Source organism: Dicentrarchus labrax, unplaced genomic scaffold (assembly GCF_905237075.1).
Source record: "Dicentrarchus labrax unplaced genomic scaffold, dlabrax2021, whole genome shotgun sequence".
Lineage (NCBI taxonomy): Eukaryota > Metazoa > Chordata > Actinopteri > Moronidae > Dicentrarchus > Dicentrarchus labrax.
Window position 1 is genome coordinate 11863214 of NW_026136711.1, and position 13260 is coordinate 11876473.

General features: G+C 40.7%; 2 protein-coding genes across 2 annotated transcripts; one reads left to right on the forward strand and one right to left on the reverse strand.

The window, feature by feature from the left end:
* Window positions 1–258: 258 nt before the first annotated feature.
* Window positions 259–4158, reverse strand: LOC127372146 (opioid growth factor receptor). The gene is made up of 8 exons (XM_051415586.1): window positions 3583–4158; window positions 2959–3021; window positions 2785–2823; window positions 2623–2677; window positions 2041–2119; window positions 1891–1957; window positions 1663–1811; window positions 259–1567 (listed from the first exon to the last, which is right to left on the reverse strand). The coding sequence occupies exons 1-8, from the start codon at window positions 4108–4110 to the stop codon at window positions 1267–1269; spliced, it is 1281 nt and encodes a 426-aa protein (XP_051271546.1). The 5' UTR covers window positions 4111–4158; the 3' UTR covers window positions 259–1266.
* Window positions 4159–4204: 46 nt separating this feature from the next.
* LOC127372147 (potassium channel subfamily K member 15-like) lies at window positions 4205–12756 on the forward strand. The gene is made up of 2 exons (XM_051415587.1): window positions 4205–8924; window positions 11522–12756. The coding sequence occupies exons 1-2, from the start codon at window positions 8642–8644 to the stop codon at window positions 12487–12489; spliced, it is 1251 nt and encodes a 416-aa protein (XP_051271547.1). The 5' UTR covers window positions 4205–8641; the 3' UTR covers window positions 12490–12756.
* The last annotated feature ends 504 nt before the right edge of the window (window positions 12757–13260 follow it).

A 13260-nucleotide genomic window follows, 5' to 3' on the forward strand; every position in this document is an offset into this window, starting at 1 on the left:
TAATACATGAGTGGCTTCAGGTGGTAAGGAGTCACGTGACCAGTGTCAGAAAGACGTCCGAACCTGTTATAATGCATGATCATCAGGATTACTGCACCATTCAAACACAGTACTGAGAGTAGACTCTATCTTCTGTTTTCAGTGATGATCCAGCTTTAAATGCAACCCTTCCACGACAGAAGCCGTATTTGATAATATGTGTGATGAATGAATGATATTATACAGATCTAAATAAATGCAACAGTGAGAAATCTAGGATCATGTAAGGCATTTAGGTACATTTTATTAATTCTCCATGTAAAACAACCGGATACAAACAAGAAAACACAATTAAGAACACAGTCCAAACTGTTAAACAATTCTTAGAGTGCTTCATTTTTCAACACCACAACTTTTTCTGTATAAAACATCCATGTGTTTGTGAAAGTTAAAGAACAAAACAAGAATAGAAAGTCCAGGAATCAAACTGTGGATACTAAAAGCCACAAAATAATTTACACGTATAACAATACTTTTTGGTTCAGTGTATAAAGCCCAATAAATGTTTATGAACGATTTAGGAAATTTCCCTGTGAAGATAATGTGCAGTGTGTGGAGAATATGCCTCTTCGTCACTAGATAATTCATCATCGCCGCCCCCGTCTTCTGTCTTTGACCCTATGTGACATTCTCTTCAGGGCTGGATATTTTATCTGCATTACATTAGCAGATGTAAATGAGCCCTATATTACAGTTATTTGTGCTTTGTGATAACCTCCTCCGCTAACTGCTGCTGAAGGCAAATCTAATATAACTATAACCTATGGCGGCAGACACATCAGGTTTTCAGACACGCCATGGATTCTGAGCAGGCTGTTAGAATGTGGAGTGTATTCACACTAGAAAAGTAACAAAATGAAGTATACTTAAAGCACACAGTATGCATACTAAATGTGGCTCATCTTTGAGTGTACTGTTGATGCACATTAGTCCTTCTCAATGTAACACACAAAGGAATTGGAGGAGCAACTCACTGCTGCTAAAAATGTAAGTACATTGTGGGTGATGGTGAAATAGCTCCAACAAATCTCAGAAAAACAAACAAAAAAAAAAGTATAACATTTTAGGAAAATTATGATTTTGATGTCAACTTTAATTGGCTTCTTTTTGAATCTATGATGGTTAGTGTGAAGTGTTTAGAATGAGTATGTAGAATGGATTTGGGGCACATTCTGCTTTTGGCTGCTTCATGTAACTCCTCTTTGGCTTAATCACCACTGTTCAGCCTCAGAATCTTGATTCTTGGCTAAGCCTAGACCAAATTGTCTGAATTTTCTTTGGGCACCATACAAACTCATCTTTACGGTCATAGTTGAAATAGGCATACTTGATAAGACGCCTGCGCTGCTTCTTATCGAGGACAGCAAACAAAAAGTAGTTGAGAACGCTGTCCTTTATATTTGGCAGTAGTCCGTGGACGAGAGTCTCCTCCAGGAAGAAGCGGACCAGGGGGGCTTGGTAGTGGGGGAACCCCAGATTTCCCTGGCACTTGAGGATGCGGGTGATGCGCAGGCTGTTATGTGTGTGGCTGTTAATGACAAACAGCAAAATGAGCAAAAAAGATAATCTAGTAGGTTCTGTTACTTTTAGTGAACAATATGTTTGAATAAAATCAAAGCTCACTTATTAAGGTTGTAGTATCTTTCTCTCCAGTTTGGTGCTCTCCGGACTTCTCCTGTTTCCTCATTACACAACTCGATACCATAGAAGCCCAACATGAGCTTGTACGACTTCAACAGATTTTTCTTTGCAGTCTCGCTTTGAAGAAAATCCTAAAGCAAAGACAAAAATTCAATCAGAATTTGTGAAACACTTTCTTTTAAAAAATATTAACTTTGTAGCTTTTAGGACCTTAATTTCTTCTTTTGTCAATGGTTTGGCCTCATAGTTCACCCCTGGTTCTTGCAGTGGGAACAACCTTAGAGAGAAAAATGTTACCACAAATTGTAGAAACAGGAAGTGAATGTTTTACATTACATCTGTGATTATAGAGTAACTTACCACTGAATGTACGTGTGTACATACTCCAGTGAAGCATAGTCTTTAGACCACTGATTGTGGAAGGCATTTATGTAGATACCTGACAACAAATAAGAGTAGAAGTAAATTAATATCTAAATAGATGTAGATTAGATTAATCCAGTAGTTCCCAGTCTGGTGGGTGGACCAGATGTTCCTGCAGCACAAGTGTTTCTATAGTCATTGCTGTTCTCTGGTTAAATAAACTGCTTTACTGCTTCAGGACAAAAGTTATTCAAATGAAACGATGTGAGGCGGGAAAATCACTCTGGTCAACCTTCTCAAAAGGTTGTGGACCACTGATTTAATCCCGTTCTTGATTAAGAACATTATTTTTGTCGGATGTATATTTGGATTTGGACTGCAATTAAACTGATTTGACAAATTAAAGGTCCAGTGTGAAACATTTAGGAGGATCTGTTGTCAGAAATTGGAGGGAGGGAGCTGTGATGTGCAATAACACCACCAGATGCCACTAAATCCTACACACTGGACCTTTAAATCACAATACAGAGCTTGTTTATGTGCATGGACTTCACAGTGGGCTTGTGACTGTAGGCCTACCGTCTGGTTCAGAGGGCTTCTCTCCGAGGTAGAAGTTCAAGTTAGGCTTGTCATCCTACTCAACAGAAGAACACTGCAGTTAGACACGTATTTATTTTTTATATAAAGCAAAAGTCATATAATACTATCATATTAACACACAGTCATCGTGTGTGTACTCACAGATCTTTTCGTTTTCCAGCCATACTGCATGTTCTGGGACTGCGGGGAGATACAAAAGAACAATGTGTGCATGGCTTACACTTAAACATGGGACAGTGGATGTTTGCAGTGTGTACTGTGGCTATGCGTGTGTGTGTGTGTGTGTGTGTGTGTGTGTGTGTGTGTGTCACTTACAGGGTAGTCATGCCTGTAGTTCTGCATGTCTATTGCGGCAGTTTCAAATCTGCTGAACTTGTTCTGGTGAGCAGAAAATAAAGGCAGGTCAGTTAAAACATTTCAAACTTTATGGGTTGGAAAAAATCTCCTACGTCGTAAACTAAATAAACTCTCACATTTAAACATCTACAGCAGTAAAACGCACCATACACATTAATGCTGCAAGCATATTAATCCAAAATAACACAACAGTAAAACACTGACAAGTTTAATTTTACTGACTACTTTTAATTCTGATACATAATGAATGCTTTTACTTAAGTAGGCCTATGATTTTGAATGCAGTACACTATATCTATTAGTACTCCTATACCGCTGCAAGTTATTTATGGTAGGCCTAACAACAAACACATCGCAGTACCGTTATAGTAATACTTTGCCAAGTCACCCTGGCCCAAAAACCAGTGTTGAAAATGTAACAACAGTCTACAAGTTGCAGTAGTGATTCCCCACATGCAATATAAATCACTGTAAGATCACAAGACCAAAAGGCACAGCTAAAAAGCCTGAATATAGGACACTTCCTGCAGGCTTAAAGTGAAAGCAGAGTCGAGTACATGCAGCCGGCCCGGGTCCACTCACGTATCTGGACGCTGCTGATCTTCTGGACCTTGTTCTTTGCCGAACCTCCTCAGTCTCCTCGGTCTCCCAGGTTGAATCATAGTCACAGTACAACTCATCTGTGGTTCTAACCCGATACTGCTCGTTGTCAAACTCCTCTTCTTCTTCGCACTCTGCTGACACTGGCAGCTCTCTGTTGGAGGCGGCGGCGGCGGCGGCCCTCTCCCCAACCGCTGCCTCATGTTGACCCTCAAAGTCGGACCCTTCGACCCTCGATTGAAGGGAACTTTTCGCCGGAAGTTCGTCCTCGTCGTCGCTTATTTCACCCGGTCCGGGCTCAAACGGGCCTCTTGTCTCGGTTTCCTTTGGCCAGCGTATCGCTCTTGATACAGTTCTGGCTATTTGGCAGGCCGTTTTTACAGTACAGCGCCATATGATACCTGCTATGCGCCATAACCTTAACCCATAACCTAACACTGGAGACAGGAAGGCAAGGAAGTCCATCACAAACCTCCTGAAGAAGCGAGACAGAACTGACACGACCGACATCTGGGACCACCGAGCACTACATGAAGTCTGTTTCACTTTCACTCTCTCTGGAGTTGTCTTTACGGATAATAGAAACTTATTCAGCAACCAACGCCCACAGCCTCACTTTGCATAATGGCTGCTCACTCTATAGTTAATGTGTACTGAGATTGAGGTTAAAACACATATAAACAACACATATGTTGAGTTGTTACCTTGGAAACTAACGAGGAAGCAGCTAACTGCTAGTGAATCACATTGTATGGAGGGAAAAGTAACGAGTAATTTGTAATTGGGCTTAGGGAGGGAGTAATGGATTACATGTAACGGAGTTATGTGATCAGGATACTCAAAAGAGAAGAGCAAGCAATTACAGTTACAGAAAAAATACGTTATGAGACAGTTACAGTTAGTAAAAATGAGGATTATTTGCAGGATTACAACTGTAACCATCAGGCTTGAGGAGTAATGGATTACATGTAACTAACATGTTATCAGTATACAATTTTTTTTTTCTGTTTCCCTTTTTTTTTTTTAAGGTTACATTTTTCTGCTGTCTTATAGAATACACTTACATCAATACTTCTTATTAGGGATGCACAATAGTTATTGGCACATACTAGCGTCTGATAATGGGAAATTATTATGAAGTAAACAGCCAATAAATTACCAGTCCATAATAATAATAATTATTTTTATATTATGCAAAATGATTGATAGCCTTTATGTTCTATGAAAGCCAAATGAAAAAATACATGAGCACTGTGATATCAGTTAGATTTTATTAGAACTGAACTAAGAAGAAAGAAGATATACTTTATTAATAAAGAAATTAAGGAATTTTATACACACACACACACCGGCTGAAATACACACTTCATGCACTTGTGGACATGCAACAGGGAGAGAGATGGTGAAGTGATGGGGCTGCGCGTTAGTACCTTAACCCTTCACTTTTCAACCAAATGTATTACAGATTGTATTAGCGTGTCAGCAAAGTCTGAATGCCTTTTATTAATTGTCTCTGTTAGGCTTATGCAACAGTTATGTATTTTCAAGCTTTTGGTTTGTAGGTTAGTGATTATCATTCACTTCAATACAAGTATTAAACTGCAGGGAATCTGTCCTGTTTCGGGCTAATATTTCAGTGTGAAACTGTCCTGTTACATTATCCATTCGACACAGTTCCCAGATCAGATAGAAACTCGTCATTTCAAGATTATTAACAATATCAAAATAATAAATCTGTGTACCATATCAAGATTTTCTATTTGAGTTACTTTTATTTATTTATTTATTTGCTTTTTTCTATCCAATTTACGTATTTGGTACTCAAAATGTGGGCATCAAAGCCGATGTAGTCTGCTCGCCAGGGCATTCAGAGGATGAAAATTACCCCAGTGCCAAAACATAGACAGATTTCTATTTTAACTCTGTCATCTTGTACACAAAATGACACAATGACTGTAATTTCAAAACACAAAGACTGTAGTCAGCTGCAATTTACTGTCATTTGAGAAAACAGTGATAAAAAAAACCAACATTTTTTTTCTTCTGTCATCCTCACACCAGGTGCCTCACCCAGAATGAGGCACCTCTCCCTGAAGGTGACGTTGTAGAGGAATCAAAGACGACGTCCTTACCCTTTTGGCTAATAAGGCTCAAAGGACTGGTCACATTAGCTGCAAAGTTCAAGCCTGTTTCTCTCTGTGACACTGATGACTTGTCACCAAAGAGACATTAGCCTGCCAGTTCATATGAAGCATTTTTTAATTAAAGGCCTAAAAAAGTCTTTTTGTTTTTATGACAAAATTACACTTTGTCTCTGCACCATATGATAACCATAACGACTGTCTTTATTTCCACCCGCTGTTATCAGTGTAAAGATAGCATCATGTTTGCATCCCTCTCCTCATTTTCTATGGGGACGCCAGTTGGACGAATGAGTGTCTCAACTCCACTCAGTGGACATCCTGCTCTTAATGTCTTCCTGTGAAAGATAAAGGGATGCATGCACCGTCCTGTAGAACAGAGAGATATGAGATCAGTACACTAGATACTAGCATCATTACTTCATAGCTTGAGAGTTGTTAAACCACAGGATCCTTATTAAAAAAAGTCACCTGTCCTTCACTGTGGGTGCACAATATGCTACTGAACTGATGTGTCTGTTTGGGACTTTCTAAACTTCTTCTGAGGGTTGTTTGTTTCCACCATAGAATGAGAAATTTACTTAAGGAATTGATGTCGAATAACACTGATGTAAGCACTGTGTGCTCTCATTGAGTGGACTCTGGCGACGCTATTATCTCTCAGGGACTCCTTTCAAAAGGAGATAATTGCTCTCACTGCCAGTGGAGAAAATCAAGACGTGTCCGCGTGCTACACAGTTAACATCTGCTCAGCAATGGATTCATTTGTGCTTACTAAAGCGGGATATGGTCCTGTGCTGTCTCAGGAAGATAAAAACACAGTGTAGAGATAGCCATGTGTTCTATATGGAATGGAGGCAATAAATGTGGATTTTAATGACAGATCTCAGGCTCTTTATGGTCTGGTTTAGTGCATGAATAGGCGCCACAAATTGGAATTCCCTCCTGAAATAGATGGGAACTTCATGCAGGATATGAAACTGAAATAACTTGCAGCATGGAGCTACAGCAGACAGCCTATTTTCTGGCTGCTGTGCTGTGAACCCAATTAGCATGACACTGAGCAAAAAACCCAGCAGATGCCAGTGAAAACCTCAGTGAGGCTCCATGAAGCAGGCCTCTGTGTAGCTGCACTGATACACACAAATCATCTGTACTGTCTCCCTCTTACTCAGTCTGTGTGTTGGACTTAGTTAATGATGAAGGCTTGCTGGATCACTCAGCGACAAAGTGTGCTTGATAAAGGTCAGCACCGCCACCTGCTAATGCTTCATCGCTCAGTGTAATACTTTAGCCGAGCGTATTGTGAATACTCCGCACATGAACGCTTCACAGGGCAAAATAATCAAGAGAGTAGAGTCTGGAAAAGCCAGCTGTTTCTGATGTGCTCCTTGGTGGCAGCCACAGACACAACACACACACACAGACACTCGTGTATCTCAAACCTCTCCAAACACTGGATCAGTGATTAACAGCTAGGAGGAGTCGGTCTAAAGAAAGTTTGCAGCTTAAATAATTCACAAAATAAAGTGAGGAAATAACACATTTTATTTTGCTGCAGTGGCAGCCTTGTAAACTAAAAAAATCCAGTTTGGAGTGAAGTGCCAGTAAAATCTTTCTAAGCTCCGATATCCAGCCTGCACTGTTTTAGTTTTGCTTACTGAAATTCATTATTTACATTTTTCTGCCCTATCCTCTCCAACTCTCCATGAATACTGACGATCTTCGTGTTGTGAGTACCAAGACAGAATACCAAGAATATGATATCAACGCTGCACGTGCATGCACACACAAATACTGCGTATCATGAATTACATCGAGGGGGAAATGTTCATTATTTATATTCATTATTAATTTATGTTAAGTTTATTATATATAGTTATATATTTTTTATATAAACATAATTTTTTTAAATAAATCAAATCTATTGGTTTGGATGCTTTATAGGCCACATTGTCCATCCAGCACTCATGGTAATGAAGCTTTAAGATCCTGTAAAGACATTATAAAACATATAGGCCTACTCTGGTTTGGATCATAGTGTGTGTCTGCAGGGGCAGATCTTAAGAAATATTCATGGGGGGGCAGAGGGTGGCATGGGGACTTAAAGGGTTGGCAGAAATAACAGTCAATGCAAACTATCACATATATTATGTGATTGTTTGTCTTTTTTCATTGATTTGCGTATCAATTAGTCCTAAATGTGGCCATAATAGATAATTATATTATATGTTGCAGTTTTTAACATGTTATTTTCAAAATGTTTTTCAATTTACATGTTCAATTTGACACTAAACTGGAGTGGCAAACCTAGTGCGTTTTCGGAATTGACCGGAATCTTCAGGTTTCCCCATCACACTTGTGTAAGTTGTATATTAGACCACGGTCTGCAGTTGTGAAATCTTGCTTACAGGTCTTAAAAAATTAGATTTAAGGTGATTACAGGGAAACTTTCCCTCTTCATCAGATAATTGTGAAAGATGCCTTCTGGAGTCACTCTGCACAAGAAGCAACAACTAAACAGGTTTTGAGTGGAGAGGGACTTTAATGAGTGGACAGAGTGAGTGCAGGTGTGAGTGAGCCTACTTTTAAGGGTAAATGAGGCCATGTGAGCACCTTAACATCCTGTGGAAAGTCAAGGTGCTGCCAGCTGCTGAGCTCAGGTAACTGCAGACAGGCGGGTTTGGTGCCATTTTTCACCTGATGACACGCAACAGGCTACAATTTCAACACGCAACCTATAGTCTTATGCTGTAATCCTAGCAGGCCAAAGGGGCCTCAGCACATCAAGATGAATGGAGTCCATGCTCCCTTAGTCCTCTGTGCGTCTGTCCCTCTGAGCAGCAGTAGCAGCACCCTGCCTCCCTCCGCTCCGCTCCGCGCGCAATCCGGAGTTGAGAATGAAGACGCAGAACATCAGGACCCTCTGCCTCATCCTCTCCATCGTTTTCTACCTGCTCATAGGAGCCGCTGTCTTTGACGCACTCGAGTCGGACAGTGAGAGTTCAAAGAAAAAGGCGCTGGAGCAGAAGCTGAACGAGCTGAAGAAAAAGTACGGATTCACCGAGGATGACTACAGAGAGATCGAGAGAGTGGTCCTCCAGTCGGAGCCGCACCGCACCGGGAGGCAGTGGAAGTTCGCCGGCTCTTTTTATTTTGCCATCACTGTTATCACCACAATTGGTAAGTAGCTACAAACTTTTAAGATTTCCCCATACATGCTTCTCATCTGAAAAGCACAGAAAGCAGCATTCCTTTACTTTATGTATGTATGTATGAATGTATGTGGAGATCTTTACGGCTTAAAGGTGGAGCCCTGTTGTAAAGCCCCAAACTGGAGGGGCCACTTTGGAGAGGAACAGGTGAATCTTGAGAGGGCTGCTTGCAGTATAAAGTATTGAGAACTTGCATATAGTGAGTGATTTTGAAATGGGAACTGAAGTATGCTATTGTCATTTACCCACTGATTAGCACCTTATAAACGACAACTTATAGAGTCCCTCCAGACATGTATGAAGACATATATAGGCTAGACTACAGAGAGTCTGCTTGGAACAATAATGTGTGACTTTATACAAAAAGTATAATTTCCACATTAAAATCCTTGGAAAGACATCTACTCCTTCTAGCTCATTAAAAATACCAGAATCTCTGAATATGCAAACTTTGTTCATTTCTAAAGATTCCCTGCTGCACACAAGATGTGTCCTCCTTCCCTGTAAAGTTTAAGTTTCTACATCACATTTGTAGAAGTTGCATACTGGACCAGGACTGACCTCCAAACTATTCGTAATGTCACAAATCATGCTGGTGGGCTCCGCCCCTTAAAATCTGCTGTTCAATGAGCTCAGAGAAACTTTCCACTTTCAGCAGATTAATGTGAAAACATCCTTCTAGTGTCAAACTCTGCACAGACATCATTCTGAAGATCAAACATCATACTGTAGAGACAAGAAAGAAACATAAAAACATAAAAGGGACTTTATTAACTGCCGCTGTGACACATAAAAAGACTTAAAGGGATATTCCACCAAAAATCTAACTCTTGATAGGAAACATTTCCCCCTGCAGGGTTGATGTAGGTGAACATAAAAAATACAAGTCAACAAGGCTTAAAGATGGGAATACTCATAGTAACCAGTTTTCACAATGGGCAAGGAATATCAAAATATTAAGATATTTCTGCATGCAATATAATTCACTTCCATCCATATGCTTATGCATGTATGTTTTTTGTTCCAATTATAGCAAAATACACTCCTCCAGTCTTAAACCTCATGCAAGAACCTTTAAAGCTTGAGAAAAGGCGTATTGTTGCACAATAATTTCCCAAACACGTCAAGGTCCCGAATGAAGATTGAGATTGTAGGCCTATCTAATGTAGGCCTGTTTAGCCATATGAAAATATGACTGAACATAGTCAGCATACAGATAAAGAACAGAGAGGTACATTATACTGCTGGGGTGCAGGGATTTAGAGCAGTTTCTGTGGACTTTTCTGTGAAAAATGGTCACTGTTAGAATCCATTAAATTCAAGCTGAATAAAGAGGATGGACCTTTTTACAGCTACCTTTGAGCTCTTCATATACTGACTGCTTGTTTCTCAGGGAGAGCATCTCTTTAAATGTTCTTATAAAGGGTTTTTTGTGTAATACAGGAAAATGTAATTCAGTGGATATGGTGAACTTGTTAGAAAGCAGTTGCTTATTTACACATCCAGCACTTACGGAGCAACATTCATGTAGAGTTGTGCTGGTGTCCACTTGTTGAATGTAAACTCAATATTCACTCTACTTTAGCTCTGTATGTTGTCTCTACTAATTCCTGAGGGAAATATCTGACTCTTTAGCTGCTTAATGCTCCACTATGTTTGTTGGCTTGTTGCTAACTGTCTGCTGAGTAGTTAGTGTACAGTGGGTTGTTTTTAGAGCTAAAGACGACACTGTGAGAAAATATTAATTGACCCAATAAAACTGCAGAACCAAAATAAAAACATGGAAACATAGATCAATTACAAATACGTGAGTGAAGGTGCAGTCCATTTAGATGGTTAACTTATTTAATGAGAGCCAGAAGAAACTGACAGGATCAGGACCACGTAGCTCATGAACCATGACAAAAAGAGGATTCCCTCTGCTCTGTTTTTGCTATATCCTTCAGAAGGTCATCTTTCCTGGCCAGTTTTTAAAGACCCTCCGTTTTCACAGCAGCCATTTTAACATGAAATAATAGGGTAATCACCGGTGCTACCAATGATACTTATTAGGGTTCCAATTTCATTTAGTGTAACAGAGCCTTTCCAGTGAGCCAACATGCACAATAGCAGCACCCTGACTCTATTTGACCTGAATGGAACGGAACCTTAATCAGTATCATTGGTAACGCCTGTGTTTACCCTATTATTTCATGTCGAAGTGGCTGCTGTGGAAAAGGTCTATAAAGTCCAGTGGAGCCTGTTGGAAATAGAAACCCAGGCTTGAATTAGTCCTTTGTTTGGGCCCTAATGGAAGTAAATGGAGTACCAGGCAAATATTTGTAGGTTGGAAGTATAACCAGACCTTAGCTTTAGGGTGGGAGACGTAACAACTTTCATTCATTTGTATTGGATCATGTAGTTTGGTAATTGCTGCTCAACTTCCACCTGAACAGAAGTCTAATTATCCAGAATGGGTAAAAACAGTGTGTGACACAGTCGTGATCGTGATGACTGTGAATCTTTATAGACATTAAACAGTAGTACTTGACATTATGTGACGTGCTATTTACTGTGACTTTGTAGGTTATGGCCATGCTGCTCCACGCACTGATGCTGGCAAGACCTTCTGTATGTTTTACGCTGTCTTGGGCATTCCTCTGACACTGGTCATGTTCCAGAGCCTGGGCGAGAGGATCAACACTTTTGTCCGCTACCTACTACGGAGAGCCAAGCAAGGGCTGGGCTTACGGAAGACCGAAGTGTCCATGGGGAACATGGTCCTAGTGGGTCTTCTGTCATGCATGAGCACCCTGTGTATCGGAGCTGCAGCCTTTTCCCACTTTGAGGACTGGACTTTCTTCAATGCCTACTACTACTGCTTCATCACGCTCACCACCATTGGATTTGGGGATTATGTGGCCCTGCAAAAGAAAGACACTCTCCAGAAGCGACCCCCCTATGTGGTATTTAGCTTCATGTACATTCTCGTTGGGCTGACAGTCATTGGGGCATTTCTTAACCTAGTGGTTCTGAGGTTTCTCACTGTGAGTGCTGATGAGCCTGATATGAGGCCTGAGGCAGGGGGAGAGGAGCTGGGGGCGCAGCCTAAAGACACGCAGGGGGATAGGGAGGTGTCGGAGGCTGAAGCAGAAACTGCTGATGTAAGATATAAAGACAGCGAAGACGGACAGAGCAACCTATGCAACCTGAGCCTTCCCATGGAGGCAGGCACCAGCTGTATGAATCTTCTCCCCTCTCCCGCAGAGGAGCGTAGGCATGTTTTATCTGAGCACTCTAAGCTCCCTGAACCCAGCAGACTCAGGGCCCTGTTCTCCTGCATGTGCTGTGGCCTGAACATTTATGACGGTCCCTCTCCGCCTCACCGTGATGAAGTGGGCGGTCACAGCAACCCCGTCTTTTACAACTCCATCTCCTACAGGGTGGACCAGGCCTCGTGCAGCTCCTGCACCGTGTCGTCACAGGCCTCCCCCAGCAGCGCGGCTCTCTGTCTGGGCAAGAACAATACTCACACCAGGAGGAAGTCATTATAACTCAGAATTTTTGACTTATGTCTAAGTGGCCTTTGTTTTGAACCTTTTGAATACCCTACAGAAAACACTCTAATTTTCTGCTTGTTTGAACAAATTACCCTTTGCTCTCCATGTCTATGAATGTAGCATTACTTCATATAAAATGTAGCATGTCATACAAATCCTTTACAGTTCACAATGTATTTTTCTACATTAAATATTACTGCTAAAGAAAAATGTGTAAAAATGAAAAAGTATGGAATATATATAAACCCATCTTTTCCACCATTGCTGTACCAATGTACTGTATGTTGTATAAAAAGTATCTACAGGAAGTGTGTAATTAACTAGCAGAAAATGCAACACATACCTTAGAAAGGTGGGGTTATCAGCATTAATATTGTAGGTGTCAGACATTCTGCAGTGTTGTCACCTGTGACCTTCAGTTATTTCCAGTCAGTAGTTATCGGTGTCTTCTAATAGGAATGTACACTCTGTGGCTGACTGGTTCCCTAGGTAACATTTCCATCCTCATTGCTCAGTGCAGTGGAAAGCTGGAGACAGACACATACAGTACAGTGAGCGCTTGTCTGAAGGCAGCATCCAGTCAAAGCTGTGAGTCACAGGCCGTGTCCTCTGTGATGAATGAGTGTGTCAACAAAGAATAGAATATGAGCAGTAGCACTAACAAACGTGGCAAATTAGAAATGTCTCCAAATGAGTGTTTATCACATATTTAAAATATTTAAGTGTTTTGCTTGTTTATTGCAGAAAATAAGGTATTTTCCAAAC

What these genes read in the sequence shown, in the direction of transcription:
- LOC127372146 (XM_051415586.1), bottom strand. Translation starts at nt 4,110, where the DNA reads ATGTCGGTCGTGTCAGTTCTGTCTCGCTTCTTCAGGAGGTTTGTGATG. An exon ending in TGACAAAAGAAGAAATTAAG is followed by an intron (nt 1,812 to 1,890) that starts GTCCTAAAAGCT and finishes TCTTTGCTTTAG; the next exon opens with GATTTTCTTCAAAGCGAGAC. An exon ending in AGATACTACAACCTTAATAA is followed by an intron (nt 1,568 to 1,662) that starts GTGAGCTTTGAT and finishes TGTCATTAACAG; the next exon opens with CCACACACATAACAGCCTGC.
- LOC127372147 (XM_051415587.1), top strand. Translation starts at nt 8,642, where the DNA reads ATGAAGACGCAGAACATCAGGACCCTCTGCCTCATCCTCTCCATCGTT. An exon ending in CACTGTTATCACCACAATTG is followed by an intron (nt 8,925 to 11,521) that starts GTAAGTAGCTAC and finishes GTGACTTTGTAG; the next exon opens with GTTATGGCCATGCTGCTCCA.